This window comes from Narcine bancroftii, chromosome 3, assembly GCF_036971445.1.
Source record: "Narcine bancroftii isolate sNarBan1 chromosome 3, sNarBan1.hap1, whole genome shotgun sequence".
Classification (NCBI taxonomy): domain Eukaryota; kingdom Metazoa; phylum Chordata; class Chondrichthyes; order Torpediniformes; family Narcinidae; genus Narcine; species Narcine bancroftii.
The window spans coordinates 192,522,233-192,544,205 of record NC_091471.1 but is presented as its reverse complement, the minus strand read 5'-3'; the positions used below and the strand labels follow the sequence as shown (position 1 = coordinate 192,544,205).

Below are 21,973 nucleotides of genomic sequence, written 5' to 3'. Positions count from 1 at the left end.
ATATCTTCAAAAATAAATAATGTGTAAAGTAAGAGTCTTTAAATGAGTCTGATTGAGTTTGTTGTTGAGGTGTTTGATGGTAGAGTGGTAACTGTTGTTCCCGAACCTTGTTGTACAGGTCTTGTGCCACCAGTACCTCTTTCCTGATGGCAGCAACAAGAATAGAGCATGTCCTGCTAGCGTAGATCCTGGATGATTGCTGCTGCTCTCTAACGGCAGCCTTCCATGTAGATTTTCCCGATGGTGGGAGAGTTTTGCCTGTGAAGTACTGGGCTGTGTCCACTATCTTTCACAGGTCTTTGAAGGTAATGGTGCCCCCATAGAGCCGATAAGCACATTTTTTGCCAAATGTCTGAAAAAGTTTGCAAAGGTTCTCAGTGTCACACCAATCTTTTGCAGGCTTCTGAGATAGTAGAGGTGCTGACATGCTTTCTTTACGATGACATTAGTGTGGTGGGTCCAGGAAAGGTCCTCTGAGATAGTGATTGTCAGGAATTTAAATGTGTTCACCCTCTCCACCTCTGATCCCCTATTGATCAATGGATCATGCACCTCTGGTTTTCCCTTCCAAAGTTCACAATCAGCTCTATGATTTTGGTGACATTAAGTTCCCCTCTTACACCCTCTTCCCTCCAAACAGAACAGGGTTCCTCTTGTCGTGACCTTTCACCCCACCAGTCTCCACAATCATCACATTGTCCTTCATTATTTCTGCCAGCTGCACTAGACCCCACCACCAGCCACATCAACCCCTCCCCACACATTTCCAGTTCCACAGGGATCGCTCCCTCTGTGAGTCCTTTGTCAGCTCGTCCCTCCCCACCTACCTCTCCATAACCCCTGATATTTTCCCTTTCCACTGCTGGACGAGAAACACTTGCTCTTAAACCTCCTCACCACCATTCAGGGACCCAACGAGCCCTTCCACATAAGGCAAAGGTTCATATGTTTCTCCGTGAAACTCATGTACTGCATTCAATGCTCCTGATGCAGCCTCCTCTACATCAGTGACACCAAAGCCAGATTTGGGAACCATTTGGAGGAGCATGTGCACTCTGCCCACAATGGCCATCCTGAGCTCCCAGTTGCAGGCCATTTTAACTCCGCTTCCAATTTCCACACTGACCATGTTTGTCCTGGACCTTCTCCACCACCAGAGTGAGACACAATGCAAACTAAAAGATCAGCACCTCATATTCTCCCTGGGAAATCTACAGCCCAATGCTATGAACACCAAATTTCTTAATTTTAGTTCATGAGTCCCCTCTCTTGTCTCTGCTCACTGCTTCATCTTTGTCGGATTTGCAACCCACCCCATCCAGCCACCACCCATTCCCAACCCCTCCCCTCATGCTCCATCCTCTTCTACTCACATTTCACCAACAAAATTCCTCCCACATCCCCAACCCTTCAGTTTCATCTGAAGAGGCACCACGAGAGCTGCTGCCCCACTGCCCAGCCCTACTTCCGTTGGCTCTATGCAGGCTTTAAACAGCTTGTTAAAGGAGCTGCTGCCGTCTTATTTAAAGTCCTGCACCCATGGGTCTGCACCCAAGATGGTGGTGCCTGTGCCAGGCAGCAGCCTAGAAGGGGTTGCAGACTTTGGGGGAGCAGTGCAGGGCAGCAGTAACAGGGATGATGAACTTGTTGAGAAGTAGAAGCAGAGGAAACGGCCCTAAGGACAGTGACCATGGTGGGGGACTAGTGAGGGGCTCTGTGGTTGAAGGGCACACATAGGCAATGAGCTGTTGGGGACTTGCAGGTGAGGAACCCACAGAGGCTGCGGATTGCTGGCAACTAGAGGTTAAAGGACTTACAGTCTGTGGGCTGCTGGTATTGGAACCGGGATATGAGAGGACACTGTGGGCATGGGGGGCTCCAGAAGGGTCCTGGACACTGAAGGCTTCCTCATTGTGTTTGGATCTGGACTTGGGTTGCTGATGGTTTGAACTGAACTGTTGTCTTTCGCAGCTGCAGTGGTTAAGGGATCACTGGAAGCAACTCTGCGGAAAGGTGGAGAGAGAGGTGGTTGCTCTCTTTTAGTTCTCTTTCTCTGATTGTAAGAGGCAGCAGGCAATACTAATACTAATGGGGAATCTTTGTCTGCCTTATGGCAGACTGAGGGCAATTTCATATAATTTTACATTGTTCATCATATCACCACTAGCCTTGTCAGAATCCGTCACCTATAGCATTTGTTGATACTTGTCGCTCACCATCCAGCCATCTCCACCTTCACCGAGTGTGGCTCATCTTCCTCCACCCAATCTTCCTTTTCTTCCCTTATCTGGCACTTGCTAATCAACTACCTCTATCATCCAACATCTGCCCTTCAACTCTTATCTCCGTCTGTCCTCCTTAACCCTCATTGTCTTGAATGCTCTTCTGGCACCTGTCCAACCCAAAACATTTTTTCTCTCACTGATGGTGTTCAACCCATTGAGTTCTTCCAGCAGACTGTATTTTATTCGGAAGACAGGTTTGTTGTGCCTGAGGCACTGAGCACCAAGTGTAGAAGGGATAATCAGGGTCTTAAACATATTCATTAATTGAATAATATATAATCTTTTAATAGAAGATGATAGGGGAACATGAAATATGTTTTTAATATATATTTTTATTTTCTCAATTTCTTTTCCACATTTCACTTTCACAGACTTCTCTTGAGCTCATTTCTGATGCCCAGACTTTGCTGTCAAGAATTGAATCAATTATACTCAGAGCGCCCCAGATACCTTTGAGTTTATGTTGATATAAAAGAAGACAGACACATTATGCGCAGGAATTTAAAGTGTAAAAGGAGGTTATTCTGCCCACTTTCTCCATGATAGCCACAATCTAATACTGCTTCACAACTCCTGATCAATAGCTCTACATGTAAAGTTAATTCCCCTTTTATTACAATGAGCGTTTAGTTCCCCGCTATCTTTTTGTATTGAATGCCCCTTTAAGGAATGTCAACACTACTATTTGACTGCTCAATAGAAAGAATATGTTCATAACTCAAATTATCTCACTTTCTCATAACTATTTATCTCTTGTTTAAATTTTCATTTAGACTCTGCTCCTCTTTCAAAGAATACCTTGCTTCCTATTGTCATTGCGGAACCTGCTGAGTTTCTCCAGCACTTTTGTGTGTTGCTCGACAATCACAGCATCTGCAGACTCTCCAAATTAGATCCTGCGACAGTTATCTCTTAAATTATCTCCCACTGCAAAAAGAAAGCTTTCTGATCCCTGCAATGCTATTTGTTTTTATCTCACTGCTCAATTTTCGATCCAACTTCTAATGCCTCAGACCTTCAGATGAGATCCTTCCATAAAGTGGCAAGATTAGCGTGGTGGTTAGCGCAATGCTGTTACAGCACCAGTACTGACTGTAAGAAGTTTGTACGTTTTCCCGTGTCTGTATGGGTTTCCTCCGGTGCTCCAGTTCCCTCCCACCTTTCAAAACGTATGGGGGCTGTATGTTAATTCGGGTACTTGAGCAGCACAGGCTTGTGGGCCGGAAGGATCTATTACTGTGCTGTATTTCTAAATTTCAAAAGGATGAACTTGCAAATATTTTAATTGGAATTAATTTTAAAGTTAGTATTGTTACACGTATGCTGCCAAAATAAATGCAAGTTGTCCTTATTTAAATATGAATATTTCAACATATTCGGATCTGGACAGTTGTGTGATCATTCAGAAATGCAGATGTATTATCTAAGATGTGCTGTTCCACCATGAGTTCAATGGTGAGAAGTTGAGTTCAATGGTGGGAAGCACTAAACTCATCACAGATAGGTTCATTACTATCCATTGTAGCTTAGTAGTCATTAAGCACTGTGGCATAGTTTAGATACTGCTAAATAAACCTCTGAAACAGAACATTAACTGACAGGAGTATAAATTTTCATTCTTGTTTGAATATTAAATGTTTATATCTTCCTTTTGTCCTCCTTATTTTTCTTTATCCAATTTGACTTTTGCTCAATTTCAAGCATTGAATTTCAAACCATCATTACCTTCCCAATGATAAAATGAACCTTGATACTTGTCCAATCCATTCGTAGTTAACTTGATGTTAAATTCATCCACTTTACACTTCCTTCTCAATTAAAGAATAATTTCTTACTTCATTTTTCAATCCAATTGCTACACAGTTCGTGCATATTTGGTCATCCTATTCATTGGGGTCCTAGATGCACATTGCCCAAAGTATGCAACTTATCCTTTCAGTAAATTGGTTTGCAAACAAACTGAACTCCTAAACATTTTAAGATGATTTCTAAATAATAGCCTACATTGTCAAATTTCACTCCTCTCACAGATTATAGCCCATTATCATTTCATATTTCATGCTCCCTGCATACATTTCTTGCGGCAATCCTCATTATTTCCTCAAGAAAAATCAAGGAATTATGCCAATAGCTGTCTGCACTATTTGGTGGTTTAGATACACAGTATTCAACTCCTGAGGACTACTTCACCTGCCAAAACATTCACAAAACTTCCTAGCCGCTCATATTTTTTAAAATTTTATTGTTGAGTTCTGAGCAAAGTTGGCAAGGTTGGCATTAATTGTGCATCTCTAATGGTCCATGAGGAGGTGCTTGAGAGATGCTGCCTTCTTGAAGTGCTACAGTGATGTGGGAAGGGGAATTCCAGGATGAGTTTCCAGCAATGATGAAAATCTGGTGACATCTTGTTAAGAGAGTTCCAAACCTGTCTGTTAAGTTCCAAACTTTACTTGTGTCACCATTTCTGACCTACTTCCATACTAAATTTATCAGCTGTAAACATCTTCCCAGGATGGAGTGGTATTGACTGCTGCAGGGACAGTATTATGTTTAATTAATCAGGTGCATACATACTGATTATTCCAAACTCTCACATTTAATAAATTAATCTTAACAATATTGTCTTTTATTAACATAGTGGTGTGAACAGTATTTAATAATCCATCACACATTCACTGGGTAATCTTCTCAAGAGAACTTTGGATCCCAACTGATACCTGAACATGTTTTGCCATCAGATCCCAAAACAGATCCTGCTGGACAGATGCAGGTTGACCCCTTTGTTGTCTCAGTGCAACCATGGCTGCATTCAGTGTAATTTTCCAAGCATGGAGTAATATCTGGTGAACAAAGAAAACAAAGCAGCCGTTAAATTAATATATTTCAACTATTATTCCAACCTGTCCCAACACAATAAAATGTCTGTTTTATTGCCCATTGTTGAGTAATATTACATCTTGCTTCTATTCAATATAAAAATTCAATTTTCCTCATGACTGCCCTGGTTATTTGTGGTGCTATGATGAAAATCATTAATTTTCCTGCCAAATACTATGTCGCTAGGACTTTTCAGTGAAATTACTGGTAGGCATTGAAGACTATTTGATATATTCAAAGGATGCAATAAAAGCAGGAAGAATGTTTTGAGGTCAGGTATGCCTTTCTCATTTTTACTTTTAATTCAAGTCAAGGTGATTAGCAAATGGTATCAAGGGAAGAAAAGACTAAGAAAGACATTAGGAATACATATGCATATCATCAATATCTGATGTATAACAGAGTTGTAAGGATGAATAGTCTATAATTTTTTTCAATGTTTCAATCTTCATGATTTTGCTGTTAAAATTATAAATATCTTACAAACATGATTTTGCTGAAGCTATTGTATTTAACTTCAAATACATTTCTATTAAATCCAGATGTAATTTTTGAATACTACTTCTGTTGTAAGTGATAATGTAGTAGCTCACTGAAGGCTTATTCAAACCATTTTTGGAGGTTCTGAGTGACATCACCATGCAATTTAAAAAAATATTTTATTTAATCATAATTCATATATTGAAACATACATTTACTGGATAGAACTTAAAAAGCAATTAAAAAATACATACATAATATTTCAATAAACTAACCCCCTACAAACCTCATCCCCCTTCCTAACCCACCCACCCAACCCCACCCCCAACTAACCTACCCCAAAGAAAAAAGGGAAGGAAAGAACGAGAAAGAAGAGGAGATCAACCATAATAACAAAATTCATCAATTAATTACAATGGGTTGGAGTAACGCCACTACTGTGCTGCCAGGGAAATCTAAAACTCCAACCCATATAATCCAAATAAAGGCTCCAAGTTTTACGATGAAAAATATAATTATCATGTTGTTTTCTCCAATGGAATACAAGACCTTAATTCCGTATGCCATCTCTGAATACTCAGATCAGTCTCATTTTTCCAAGTAATTGCCAAATATTTTCTAGCTACAGCTAATGCCAATCTCAAAAAATGAAATTTGGAATCTAATTAATCTTAATTCTAAACTCAACCTCTTAATATTACCCATCAAAAATACTAAAGGATCTAATGAAAATTTCACTTTCAAAATAACATTTAAATGTTCCTTAAGTATATTCCTCAAACCGTGCATCTTGGCGCCTCACAGTTTGGCGGGCAGCAACATCCTTTGAAGAAGACCGCAGAGCCCACCTCACTGACAAAAGGCAAAGGAGGAAAAACCCAACACCCAACCCCAACCAACCAATTTTCCCCTGCAACCGCTGCAATCGTGTCTGCCTGTCCCGCATCGGACTTGTCAGCCACAAACGAGCCTGCAGCTGACGTGGACTTTTACCCCCTCCATAAATCTTCGTCCGCGAAGCCAAGCCAAAGAAGTATATTCCAAAAAGGTTTCACATGACCAAGAACCTATGTCATTATGACACCTAAAACATAAATCTGAAGAAATAAAATTATATCTCTTTAATTTTTCTGGAGTTAAATATAATTGATGAATAAAATTATAATGAACTAATCAATACCTTACATTTATAACTTTAGTCACACTATCCCTGCATAAATTTATCCAATCATCCTGAGAAATACATATACCTAAATTTTTCTCCCATTTCAATCTAGCTTTATGTGAATCCAATTTAGGCATTTTATTCTGTAATAAAGAATAGATCACAGTTATAAATCCCTTCTTACCACCCTCAGTAAGTAAAATTTCAAACTTAGACCATCTTGGTAACTGTAAAGTATGTCTAAAATTATCCAGTGATAAAGCTTTAATGTGATAATAAGAAAAAAGAGTATTTGAAGATGTATCATATTTCTCTTTCATTCTTTGAAAAGAAATAAAATATCCTGCTTCATAATAATCTTGCACAAATTTAATACCCTTTTGATCCCATAACTTCAAAAGCTGATTATTAAGTATACAATGGAGTTTTACCTGAAATCTTACCTTGAGTGCCTATAACTTCATTTTTTTAATACCATAAATCCATTAAATGTTTCAAAACAGGTAAATTATAACTACTCAATAACTTAGGGTTCCATCTATAAATAAACTGATCCATCCTCTTCTCACCAATTTGAGATAATTCAATATTACCCCATATCAAAGGTTTATCCACTTCAAAAATCCTATTAAAAATTTTTGATTTTGCTGCATCATAATAATTTTGAAAAGTAGGGAGTTGCAAATCTCATAATTCATATTTTCAAGTTATTTTTTTGTAAAGATATCCTTACCATCTTATCCTTCCATAAAAATGTCCTCACCAAAGAATTTAAATCCTTTAAAAATTTTTGAGGAATCTTACAAGGAATAGATTGAAATAAATGCTGAATTCAAGGAAAAATGTTCATTTTAATACAGTTAACTCTTCCTATTAATGTAATTGGTAAATCTTTCCATCAATTCAAATCATGTTAAATTTTAGACAATAACATTAAATAATTTAATTCATATAAATGACTAAATTACCATCTACTTTAATACCTAAGCACTTGATCTGATCCAAACATTTAAATTTCACTATATGCTTACAAGAAGAAGAATACATTTCAGCCAATGACATAATCTCACATTTTTCACAATTGATTTTGTAACCTGATATCTCATCATACTGTTCCAATCTATCATGAAAACACTTCAAAGAATTCTGAGGTTCTGTTAAATATATTAAAATATCATCCACAAATAAATTTATTCATGAGATTTCACCTTAATACCTTTAATATTACTAACTTTTCTAATCATCTGAGCCAAAGGTTCAATAACTAATGCAAATAGAGCTGGTGTCAAAGGACAGCCTTGTCTATTTGATCTAGTCAACGTAAAAGGTAAAGATAACTGTCCATTTATTGCAACTCTAGCAGTAGGACCAATAAAAATTGGGCCAAACTTAAATTTCCCTAAAACTTTAAATAAAAAAATCTCCACTCTACTCTATCAAAGGCAGTTGAAATAACCATTGGTAGGATGAATCTCGCCCGAGAAATATTAATCAAAGAAATCAACTTCACAATATTCTCTGCCAAATAACTATTTTAGATCAGATGGGTTTTATTAAAAATAGATATTTGGCAATCTGGTAAATATTTACCCAATCTGTTAGCTAGAACCTTCATTACAACTTTATAATCAACATTTAGTAACAAAATTGGTCTATAAGACCCAGCATTTAATTGGTCCTTATCTGTAATAATTGCTTGAGAAAAAGAGTCCAGAAAAGAATGAACCTTCGTCGCCTGTTTAAGTACTTCCACCAATATGGAATTAATAAGTCCTGAATTTTTTTAAATAAAATTCAGAAGTATAATCATCGTCCCCTGGGGATTTCCCATTTGGCATAGATCGAAGTGCATCTATTACTTCTTTAGCTGTAAAAGTAGTATTCAAATCTTTAACCTTCTTAGCACTCAAAAAAGGAAAATCCAGATCAGATTTTTTTTAAAATAATTTTTAACCTCATCCTCCACTACTTCAGAGGTATATAATTTTTCATAAAATTTTCTAAACACATCATTAATTATATGTAATTATTGAATCATCATCCCTAATAGCATTTATTGTTCTTGAGACTTGTTCAGTTTTTAAATGCCAAGCTAAAACTTTATGAGCTCTTTCCCAAAATTTATAATACCTTTGCAAAACTTCTAGGTAACTGTATAATACCTGTAATAACGTCTCAACCTTTTAAATTTGTAATGAATTATATCATAATTTCATATTAGTTAAACGAATTTTCTTAACTTCTGTTGAATTCTGCTGTAAATCTTTTTCTAATATCTCTAACTCCTTCTCTAATTTAGTTACATCAACTACATGTTGTTTCTTAATTTTAACAGTAAAACAAATAATATTGTCCCCTCAAATATGCTTTTAAAGGAGGGGTCACATGATGGAGTAGTGTACAGTAGGAGAATACCAGCCCTCTCCAGAAAAGAAGAAAAAAAAGTGAAGGAAATGCAAAGCCCCAGATACAAAAAAAACACAACAAATAAAAGATAAAGGTGTGGAGAAAAGAAAGAAAATGACACCTAAGAAAGAAAAAAAAACAATGGAAAAAAAAGAAGGAAAGATGCTGGAAGAAAAAGAAGAAGGCCTTACCTGCATAAAGAAGCAGGGACGCGCCATTGACAGAGGAGCCCGCTCCCCGGGGTTAGTGGAGATCCCACAGGGTCACGACTTCCCAACCGTGGGACTGCAAAAATGGCTCACTGAGCCAAACAGAGGTGCACAATGCGCACACCAAGGAAAAGGAGAACACCGACAGGAGGGGGGACCAGCCATGGAGTGAACCTACACAACACGAACAGCTGAGAGATGCCCAACACCAGGGCTCCCAGCTGGAAGAAAAGGAAAGCAATGGGAAAGGGAGGGATGAGAAAGAAAAACAGCAGCAGGAGGCACAAAAGATAACTAGCCCAGAATAAGAGGACCAACTTCAAGAAGCCATTAAAAAAAATACACAACAAACTGAGGCAAGCAGCTCAACAAGAAAGTCAGAAGAGTCACAGATACAAGGAAGAGTAGAAGACACAAACCCAAGAGCAGAAAAAGAAGAAGAAGAAGAAGAAGAAGAAGAAGAAGAAGAAGAAGAAGAAGAAGAAGAAGAAGAAGAAGATGATGAAGAAGAAGACGAAGAAGAAGAAGAACACCAAGCTCTGCACAGAGGAATAGAAGGTAATATGAATGGATAGTACATAGATAAAAAAATTTCAAGAACAAATGAAAGCATTAAAAGAATGGTTGACACTAGAATTAGTGAAATGAAAAGAAAAAGTACAGAAGAAAAAGTGAGTAGAATAGAGCTGGTCATAACAGAAGTAGGGAAAGGATCAGAAAATGTGGAGGAATGTGTAATGGCTGTAGAAATGGAAGTGAACGACTTGAAAAGAAGATTGGAAGAAAGTGATAAAAAAGTTAAAGAAACACAAGAGATGTTAGCTCAGAAGATGGATATAATGGAAAACTAAAGTAGGCAAAACAATATAAAGATTGTGGGCCTAAAGGAAGTTGAAGAAGGGAAAGATATGAAAGAATTTATAAAAGAATGGATCCCAAAAGTCCTGGGAATGCCAGAAAAACATGAAGGAATGGAAATAGAAAGGGCACACAGAACACTAGCCCCGAAACCACAGCCACAACAACAAAAACCAAGATCCATTTTAGTAAAATTTCTGAGATACACGACAAGAGAAAATATATTGGAGTAGGCAATTAATAAAATTAGAGAAGACAAAAAACCACTGGAGTACAAAGGTCAATTTTTTTTTCTACCCAGACTTAAGTTTTGAACTTAAGAAGAGGAGGGAGTTTAACACAGCAAAATTGATCGTATGGAAAAAAGGCTATAAATTTATGTTAAGATATCCAGCGGTGCTTAAAATAGTTATCCCGTGGGAGCAAAACAGACTGTTCTCGGATCCGGAGAAAGCACGAGAATTTGCAGAATGCCTGCAGGACAGAAAGAGAGATGAAGAGATGTAACAAGAAGAAGAATGACAACAAACTATATATAAAGATGTAAAAATAATGTATAAGTAAGAACTAAAGGAGGGAAGAAAAGGGAAGTAAGGGAGAAGGGGGGTGGAAAAAGAGGAGGGGTAAAAAAAGAAAAAGAGGGAGAGCTTTGTTTTAATGTGAAGATTAAAGTCTTTTCTGGAGGGGGTTGGGTGGGAGAGAATAACAGTCACTGAGAAATCAGTTGACACTTGCGAACGGGTTCGCAGTCCGAATGGAGAGGGGAGTTGTGGTTGACCGGCAAGGGACAAGGGGCAACTCAGAGAGGGGTGGGACACTTGGGATCAAGGGAATTTTAGATATGGGAGTGGTTGAAGTATTTTATGTTTTAGAAGTGATGTCATACATTGAGTTCAAAATAGGAAAACTGAGAAAAGAAAATGGGGAAAAGGGGAAAGGTGGTGGTGAGGAAGCAGAAATGAGATGTAAACAGAGTATGAGATGGCCATGTTGAACTATATGACTATAAATATTAACGGAAGACATAACCAAATCAAAAGGAAGAGGCTATTAAATTTACTAAAAAAAAGAAAAAAATAGATATAGCATTCATGCAGGAAATGTATCTAACAAGTGGAACATAAAAAATGAAGGAGAGACTGGGTAGGGGACATAGCGGCAGCATCATATAATTCAAAAGCCAGAGGTGTAGCTATATTAATCAATAAAAATGTACCAATCAAAATAGAGGAGGAAATAATAGATCAAGCAGGGAGATATGTAATGATAATGTGTCAGATATATTCAGAACTCTGGAATTTGGTCAATATATATGCACCTAATGAAGAGGATCAAAAGTTTATGCAAGATATTTTTTGAAGATTGTAGATCCACTGGGGCATATATTGATAGGAGGGGACTTTAACCTTAATTTGGATTCAAAATGGATAAAACTGGACAAAAGACTAGCAAAAAGAACAAAGTAGCCAAATTTATGGTTAAATCAATGCAGGAAATCAACTTTTGGATATATGGAGGAGACAACACCCAAAGGAGAATGAATACTCATATTATTTGAGAAAACATAAAACATACTCAAGGATTGACCTGTTCCTTTTGTCAGCCCATATCCAAGGAAGAGTTAGGAAAATGGAATATAAAGCTAGATTGTTATCTGATCACTCACCCCTGTTATTAGCAATAGAACTGGAGGACATCCCACCAAGAACATATAGATGGAGATTAAACTCCATGCTACTTAAAAGACAGGAATTTAGAGAATTTATTGAGCATCAAATTAAAATGTACTTTGAAATAAATACAGAATCAGTGAAAGACAAATTTATATTATTGGATGCAATGAAAGCCTTCATCAGAGGGCAGATAATAAGTTATGTAACTAAGATGAAAAAGGACTACAGTCGGGAAATAGAACAAGTGGAAAGGTAAATAGTAAGTACAGAAAAAGAACTAGCAACAAGGGAAGATACAACAAAAAGAAGAGAATTGGCAGACAAAAAAATAAAATATGAAACATTACAAACGTATAAGGTGGAGAAGAACATAATGAAAATAAAGCAGAAGTATTCTGAGCTAGGAGAAAAAAATGCTCAAAATACTAGCCTGGCAGTTTAAAACAGAACAAGCTAAAAGAATGGTATTGGCACCAAGGAAAAAGGACAAACAAATTACATATAACCCAACAGAGATCAATGAAAACTTCAAGGAATTCTATGAGCAATTATACTGAACTGAGAATGAAGGGAAAGAAGACAAAATAGGTGAGTTTTTAGCTAAAATTTAACTACCAAAATTGCAAGGAGAGGAGCAAAACAAATTGATAAAACCACTTGAAATAGAGGAAATACAGGATATATTAAAAGAAGCTACCGAACAATAAAACACCTGGAGAGAATGGACTCCCAATAGAATTCTAAAAAACATTTAAAGAGTTATTAATTCCTCCTCTCCTGGAAGTAATGAACCAGATAGAAGAAACACAAAACTTGCCAGATTCATATGAAACAGCAATAATTACAGTAATACCAAAGATGGGGAAAGATCCACTAACACCAGCATCGTATAGACCAATATCTCTACTTAACTCAGATTATAAGATAATAGCGAAATTAAACAGATTGGCTGACTGTGTACCAAAAATAATAAAACTAGATCAAACTGGATTTATTAAGAAAAGACGAACAACGGACAATATCTGTAAGTTCATTAACTTAATTCATGCAGTACAAGGAAATAAGATACCAACAGTGGCTGTTGCTTTAGATGCAGAAAAAGCCTTTGACAGGGTAGAATTAAATTATTTATTCAAAGTATTACAGAGGTTCAACCTACCAAAGAAATATATTAATTGGATTAAAGCATTAAATAAGGGAAAAATAGCGAAAGTGACAGTAAATGGATATATATCGAACCAATTTTAATTAAGCAGGTCATCTTGGCAGGGATGTCCACTATCTCCCTCACTGTTTGCTTTAGCAATGGAACCATTGACAGAACTGATAAGAACAGAAAATAAAATAAAAGGGATGAAAATAAAAGAGAAGGAATATAAAATCAGTTTATTTGCAGATGGCATCATAGTATACTTAACAGAATCAGAAATATCAATAAAAGAATTACATAAGAAATTGAAGGAACATGGAGAAATATCAGGGAACAGATTAACATAAATAAAAGTGAAGCAATGCCAATGAATAATGTGGATTACACAGAATTTAGAAAAGAATCACCATTTAAATGGCAAACACAAGCAATTCGATACCTAGGTATTAGATTGGATAATAATTTAGGCCATCTGTACAAATTAAATTATCAGTCATTAATGAAAAAATTACAAGATGACTTAAAACATTGGAAAGATTTACCATTAACACTGATAGGAAGAGTAAATTGCATTAAAATGAATATCTTCCCAAGGATACAATAACTATTTCAATCATTACCAATTCCCTCAACAGAGAAATTCTTCAATGAACTAAAGAGAATAATAAGGAAATTCTTATGGAAAGGGGGGGAACTGAGGATAGTGCTAGATAAATTAACAGAATGGTACAAACAAGGTGGTTTGCAGCTACCAAACTTTAAAAATTATTATAGAGCAGCACAATTAAGATATCTATCAGATTTTTATCAAACAATGGAAAAACAAGATTGGACCAAGAAAGAGCTAGATAAAACAGGGGAGAAGGTACCAGAACATATACTTTATAAGTGGGATGAAAAACTGGTGCAACATAGGAATTCACCAGTATGGCACCATTTACTCAACACTTGGAATAAGATTCATGTAGAAAGGAAAAAAAAAACAAATGACCAACTACCAAAATTATTATTGACGCAAAATAAACTAATCCCTTTCACAATAGATAACCTTTCTTTTAGAGAATGGGAGAGAAAAGGAATTAAAAGAATAGAAAATTGTTTTTTGAGAAATAATTTATTATCATTTGAACAAATGAAGTACAAATATGGAATAACTCATGATACAATGTTTGCATAACATCAACTGAAAATCTACTTAAAGGACAAATTGGGAAACAAACTGAGATTACCAGAAGGAAGCAGCTTTGAATATGTGATTACAGACACAATGATAATTAAAAGATTTATAACAAACATGTACATCAAGATGCAAGAGAAAGAAAATGATGAAATAAGCTATAAACTCAAACAAAAGTGGGAAAAAGATCTCAACATAAAGATAAAAAATGAAATATGGGAAAAGTTAGGCTCGGGAACTATGAGAAATACAATAAACACGAGGTTACGGTTGATACAATATAATTGGTTACACAGGCTCTACACCATGTTAAATAAATGGGATCCAAAATTATCAGATAGATGTTTTCGCTGTAAGAACGAAACGGGAACAACAGTACATGCAATTTGGGCATGTGAGAAAGTGAAAAAGTTTTGGGAAGATCTAAATCAGATATTAAATAAAATCACAAAAAGCAACATACCAAAAAATCCAGAGATCTTTCTTCTAAGTAATATAAGAAGTAAAGAATTAGGCCTTAAACTGGATGAAGTGCAAAAAAGATTTATTATGATAGCCTTAGCTGTTTACATCCGGTACCGCACAGATGGCAGTCTCTTCAATCTGAGGCACCTGCAAGCTCACACCAAGACACAAGAGAAACTTGTCCGTGAACTACTCTTTGCAGACGATGCCGCTTTAGTTGCCCATTCAGAGCCAGTTCTTCAACGCTTGACGTCCTGTTTTACGGAAACTGCCAAAATGTTTGGCCTGGAAGTCAGCCTAAAGAAAACGGAGGTCCTCCATCAGCCAGCTCCCCACCATGACTACCAGCCCCCCCACATCTCCATCAGACACACAAAACTCAAAACGGTCAACCAGTTTACCTATCTCGGCTGCACCATTTCATCAGATGCAAGGATCGACAACGAGATAGACAACAGACTTGCCAAGGCAAATAGCGCCTTTGGAAGACTACACAAAAGAGACTGGAAAAACAACCAACTGAAAAACTTCACAAAGATAAGCGTATACAGAGCTGTTGTCATACCCACACTCCTGTTCGGCTCCGAATCATGGGTCCTCTACCGGCATCATCTACGGCTCCTAGAACGCTTCCACCAGCGTTGTCTCCGCTCCATCCTCAACATTCATTGGAGCGCCTTCATCCCTAACATCGAAGTACTCGAGATGGCAGAGGCCGACAGCATCGAGTCCACGCTGCTGAAGATCCAGCTGCGCTGGGTGGGTCACGTCTCCAGAATGGAGGACCATCGCCTTCCCAAGATCGTGTTTTATGGCGAGCTCTCCACTGGCCACCGTGACAGAGGTGCACCAAAGAAGAGGTACAAGGACTGTCTAAAGAAATCTCTTGGTGCCTGCCACATTGACCACCGCCAGTGGGCTGATATCGCCTCAAACCGTGCATCTTGGCGCCTCACAGTTTGGCGGGCAGCAACCTCCTTTGAAGAAGACCGCAGAGCCCACCTCACTGACAAAAGACAAAGGAGGAAAAACCCAACACCCAACCCCAACCAACCAATTTTCCCCTGCAACGGCTGCAACCGTGTCTGCCTGTCCCGCATCGGACTTGTCAGCCACAAACGAGCCTGCAGCTGACGTGGACATTTACCCCCTCCATAAATCTTCATCCGTGAAGCCAAGCCAACGAAGCTGTAGCAAAAAAATGTATAATGTCAATCTGGAAATCAGAAGAGAGCCTGAGAGTACAGCCATGGTATATGGAAATGAATAAATGTATTCCATTGGAAAAAATAACATAATTTACAAAATAAAGTCACATTATTTTAACAAATTTGGGAATCATACATGAAACACAACAGAGAGGGCCTACCATGGACCTCCACCCCCTAAAATGATACAATGAGAAGAAGACGAAACGAACTGACCCAGTGTGTAAAAGTAGATGACACAATTTTCTTGTTTATTTTCATTGTGTGATAACATTGTTTAATGGGTTTATTGTATTGTATATGTTGAACGTTTAATGGGTTTGGAGGGGGTGGGAAGGAGGGAGGGAAGGGAGGGGGGAAAAAAGGGGAGAAAATAACTGTGTATATTCAAGAGGGAAATGTCTGTGTGTATTTTGATTAATATAGTTCATAGTGTGAAAAAATTTTTAAAAATTAAAAATATGCTTTTAAAGCATCCCATAAAACTGAATCCATATTTATTTTTACAAACAACTGTATTTGATCTCTTATAAAATTACAAAATTCTACATTTTTCAACAGCAAAGAATTAAATTTCCATCAATATGTATTATCAATTCTCTCTGAACCTGTACATGTCATTAATAACAAAGAAGGGTCATACAAAATTCTACTCTTACATTCAACCTTCAATACACAACCTTGCAATTGTGCTGATACCAAAAATAAATATATTCTAGAATAAGAATCATGTCAAAATGAATAAAATGAAAAATTTTTCTCTAGGATTTAATCTCCTCAATATATCTGCTAAACACTATTAACTGTTTAGCCATTTTAGTCCTAACTACTCCTTTTGGAGATTTATCTAGTAATAGATCCAAACAACAATTAAAATCACCTCCTACCATAATTTTTTCACATGCTTGGTTTAAATTAAGAAAATAATCCAACATAAATTTCTCATCCTCTATATTAGGAGCATAAATATTCATTAAAGTCCAAGATTCAAAAATATTTTTACTATTAACAACTAAAGGTCTACCAACTGACTCCAATTTCAATTTCTGATGTTCCTTCTCAGTCAAAAGTGTTTCTTGCAAAAAAGCCACATCAACCTTCAACTTTTTAATAATTCCAATACTCTTTTTCTCTTAATCGAATTATTGTCCATTAACATTAAAACTAGAAAAAAAATTAAATTAGCCATCATTCCAATTCATTTTGAAAACCACCTTACCACACATGATGGAATTTTTCTCCATGGCAACCACACAAATAAAACTAGAAAATCTCCTCAAAAGAAAAAGCAAAAGAAAAAAAAAGATGCAATAACAAAGAAAAAAAATACTGTATTACAGTATTACCTCCCTCAATTCTGCGGGTGTGACCAGTGCCACAAAGTGGCCAACAACTGGAATGGTCAGTAGTCAAACACCCCACCCCCCGAACAGAACAAAAAAATAAATAATCAACAAGTCATTTCAAGTGTGATATTCTTCCTCCATATCTCTATTAACTTGATCATCATCGATATCAATTTTAACCAAATGCTAAGATTTCTTCTCTCACACTCCATTCTTCTTCTCCTTCTGGACTGGTGCAGGCTGTTGTAAAAACTTTCCTGACTTTTCATCTGTTTATTATCCAGAAAAGAATTACCAAATGTAAGAGCTCTAAAGAACTGAGATTGAAAGTCTCCATTAAAAAACTTTAAGGACAGCTGAATATTGAAAAGCAAATTTATATCCTTTCTTCCACAAAACAGCTTTGGCAGAATTAAATTCTTTACATCATTAAATAACAACATGACTCAAATCAGCATAAAAAGAAAATGATTATTCTTAACTACCAAGGGGCCTTGATTAATTCTTGAATTTTGAATTGCCTCTCTTAAAATCAATTCTCTATCTTGATAGCATAGACATCTAATCAAGATAGAGCGTGGAGTTTGACTTGGAAGATGCTTCCTTCTTATCACTCTATGATAATTCCAAACATTCAGAAAGTATTATTTCACCGAAACTTCAGGAATCCACTTCGGGATAAATTGAACTGGGTCCGGACCCTCAAAATCTTCCAGAAGACAAACAATCTTAACATTATTCCTTCGGCATTGATTCTCCAACGTGTCAATTTTCTTCAACACATCATTTCTCTTAATTTCCCAACCAGTAAATGAATCTTCCATCTGACTCATCTTTTCTTTACATTGTTCCACATCATCCTTACATTCATGAAAATCTTCATCAATTTTCTTAAATTTATCTTGTACCTTATTCACCAATTTCACACTTTGCCACATCCATCTTCATAGATAATATCTCCCCCATCATATCAGTAAATTGTTCCTTCATATTTGAAAAACCTTAACCCATCTGACTTGCCAAATCCTCTATCTGTTTGGATATATCAATTTAACTTGCTGGGTCTGAATAGTGAGGGTCAGATTTCAACTTCACTGGTACCTGTTTGAATATGGGCCTACCCTTATATATGACAGTCTCTTCCTCCTCCATACCTGGATAAATATATTCTTCCTCCAGTCCCCCTCAGATGTTGCCTTCTTCCTCCTCCGTCGATGTAGATGGCATTTCAGCCTGACTGCAGGTTCGGATCACCCCCATCCCCCCGTCTGTCCAGCATCGCTGGGCTGAGAAAAGTTGGGACCTCCCACAGTTCAGGGTGAGCTCGATATAGTGCGTATGCATGAAGTTTCACGTATGCGCGGCTGCTCCTCATAATCTGGAGGAGGACGTCGTCAGGCTCCAACGCCATCTTCCGCGACGCTGCATGGAGTTGGCACAGGAGTCAAGTGAGTCTTACCCAGGGACTGCTGTTGCGGTCTTGGGTGAGCAGGAATTGACTCCGTAGGTTCCATTTCAAAGGTAGGCCCAAGTTCTTCCATACTTGATAACTGGTTAGAGGTCTTTGTTTTTTTAATGCTTGTTCTTTTGTTTTCCTCATAGTTGTTTTCCAGAATATATCCATTGTATATCCAATATTTTCTAAAAAGTTATTAAAAACTTTAAAAGTCGGGTTTTTAATAGTTCTGCCGGGGGAGGTGTCTTTCCATGTCTTCTCCCTAAGCTATCACGCCACTCCCCCCACATCACAACGTGATGATGTCATTTGGAACGCGCGGGGGTTTTTTAAAGCTGCTTGTGACTGTTTGAGTAAATGACTTTTACTGAACCACCAACATAAACCCATTATTGTTATTCCTATTTCCCTGTGTTTCCTTGCAGTAACTGGAACATCAACCTGGTCACAGTCTCTTCTCGTTTCTCCCTTCAAACAGCAGATTCAGAAGCCTGAACGATTACACCTCAAGTTTCAAGAATGGGGGGGGGGGGGGTTTATCCAACAGCTATTGGGCTTCTAAACCTCCCCTCACTATCATCTACCATTTCAAGCCCACCAAAAGATTTGTCTGTACTTCTGAAACATTACTTTTTTTTCCTTCCATGAACTGCAATTTTGTATCTTTATTGATCTATCCATTGTGGCAATTTAATTCTTACTATTATTGTAGTTTGGCTGCAGGAAGTAAGAATTTTGTTACATCTGATAATAAACTCATATTGATAGTGACATTGTTCAGCTAAATAATTATATTCTTTACTTTAAAAAAAAACTTCACGAATTTGCGTATCATCCTTGCGCAGGGGCCATACTAATCTTCTCTGTATCATTCCAATTTTAGTATATGTGCTGCCGAAGCGAGCACATATTCCTTACTTTTTAAGGAATAACTGTGTTTTTAAACAAGCATTTTGTGTCAACAATGTTAATATATTTTTGACTTTCTGTGGTTCTTAAATTTATATACCCTGTATGAGATTTTACAAAAACCATCACTTTAAAAATTGTTCCTATGAGCTCATTCTTGGAAAAATGAGCATCTGCCTGGTCTTTAATTATGACTCTATACGTCTAAGGTATGATGAATGAATTTATCATCTTGGAAACTTCTCTGTGGCAAGTAACTGTCCTTTATCTTTCCATTATATCAAAGGCATTTATCTTCATATATCAAATCTAGCAATGGCCTCGCATTTACTACAATTAAATTCTGCATTCAAATGTCTTTTATTACAGTATTATATTTAAATATTTGATTTATGCCACAAAATATTTGCATTCAAGCAATTTGAATAATTATGGCTTAGCACTGAAAGAGTGTGTTGAAAATACTGTATATACAAAGGAAGAACAATCCAATTAAAACAGCAGATTTTCATTTTATGATTATATTTTACTTTAGGATATTTCTACGGTAAACATTGGAACCCATTAGAATATTAGAAAGATTTTATATTTTGTAACACATAGAAACATGTTAACAAACATTGACATCTCTAGTAAAAATAAAGTCTTTAAACTAAACCCTAACTATCAGTCTTTTAAAATGGAAATTATAGATTGAGTGGTGTTGCCAAGAGTACTTTTGGGAACAAAATGCACTTAAACAATACAATCAGTTATCTGAATATTGGATGACTGGACATTGATGGGCTGAATATTCTTGTCCATTACTTATAATTACATGGGAAGATAGTTTCACAAAATCTTACCCTGACATGTTTTCATATCTGGCTGCAGTACAAACCCTTTTGGACAGAAGCAATGATAAGAGCCTGGAACATTTTCACAGCCCAATGTACACCCATGGTTCCAAAAAGCACATTCGTTGACATCTGCGGAATAAAGACGCACAAGTCAGAATCATTAAGCAGTGGCAGGAAGATTTGATTTGCAGTTGGGTAAAGTACCAAAACATTATTGTGTAACTTATTATTGGGCACCACCAGTTGCCCCAATAATTACAAGGACAAAGACTGAGGGGAACAATAGGCTTTATTGTACAGAAGACTTGAGCTGGCCCGGATCCAAACTAGGGAAGTGCAGGGAAGGGAGAGGTGGCCCGACCTTTATGGCCTGGGTCCCAGGGGAGTCCAGGTAAGAGTATCATCAGGGGGGTGGGCCAGCCTGAGCCAATTAGCATACATAAACCATACCTATACATTCATCCCCTCTTTTTAAACAGAACCCCCTTCCCCTCTTTTACACAATGAGAGGGGAGAGAGAAGGAAGAGAAAAAATATATTGCTAGAGGTTTAGCTGCACCGGCGACTTCTTCCTTCTGTGGGACCGCCGGAGGGCAGGCGTGTCCGAGCTCTGCTGTTTGGGAGGGGAAGTGGTCCTGGGGTTGGGGGCAAGGGAGGGGAACAGTCTGGGTCGGGATGATGCTTGAGGGCTCCCGGGAGGAAGGAGGATTTGATGTCTCCCGGAGGACCGACTACTGGAGAGGAGAGCCGGGTGACTCGGCCTCCAGTATTGTGCTCCCGTATGGGGTGGTCTGCTCCGTGGGATGGGCTGTGGCAGGTAGGATGGTTTCGGGATCCCCGGTCCTCGCCAGGTCTCAGATAGGCATAGTGTCCTGGTGGCCATTGGGGTACCTCACAAATGTAAGAGGTGGACCGCTTCCACCAGTGGATCTGTCTTATGGCACCTCGCATGACTCCATAGTAGGACCGGCCCTGGGGATGCCAACCAAGGAGGAATGGAGGAACCATTCGTCAATCTCCTAGGGAAAGCAAACAAGTGTTCATGCGGGGTGATGATAGTTGTGGTGAACAGGAGCGATCGGATGGTGTGAAGAGCTTCGGGCAAAACGTCCTGCCTCCGGGACACCAGCATGTTTTTGGACCTAAAGACCAGGAGCACCGCCTTCCAGATGGTGGCATTCTCCCTTTCAACCTGACCATTACCCCTGGGGTTATAGCTGGTGTTCCTGCTGGTGGCTATGCCTCTGGCCAGGAAGTACTGTCGCAGTTCCTCACTCATGAACAAGGACCCACGATCGTTGTGGATGTATTCAGAGTACCCGAAGAGGGTGAAGATACTGCGCAGCGCCTTGATTACCATCACCGAAGTCATATCCGGGCAGGGAATAGCAATGGGGAACCTGAAGAACTCGTCCACCACCATCAGGAAGTAGGCATTCCTATTTGTAGTGGGTAGGGGGCCCTTGAAAT

The 21,973-nt window shown here is 37.8% G+C and overlaps 1 protein-coding gene and 1 non-coding gene across 7 annotated transcripts in view; both read right to left on the bottom strand.

Moving 5' to 3' along the window:
• Positions 1–21,973, bottom strand: part of egf (epidermal growth factor) — a 122,342-nt gene that overhangs the window by 51,187 nt on the left and 49,182 nt on the right. For all 6 annotated transcript variants that reach the window (XM_069926168.1, XM_069926172.1, XM_069926170.1 and 3 more), the window contains 2 exons: positions 20,510–20,632; positions 5,003–5,125 (listed from right to left, as the gene is read on the bottom strand). In XM_069926168.1, coding sequence (XP_069782269.1) covers positions 5,003–5,125; positions 20,510–20,632 — 246 coding nt within the window. The remainder of the gene's footprint in view (positions 1–5,002; positions 5,126–20,509; positions 20,633–21,973) is intronic.
• LOC138759681 (U6 spliceosomal RNA) lies at positions 19,561–19,662 on the bottom strand. The gene has a single exon (XR_011355024.1). It is a non-coding gene; the product is annotated as a U6 spliceosomal RNA (small nuclear RNA).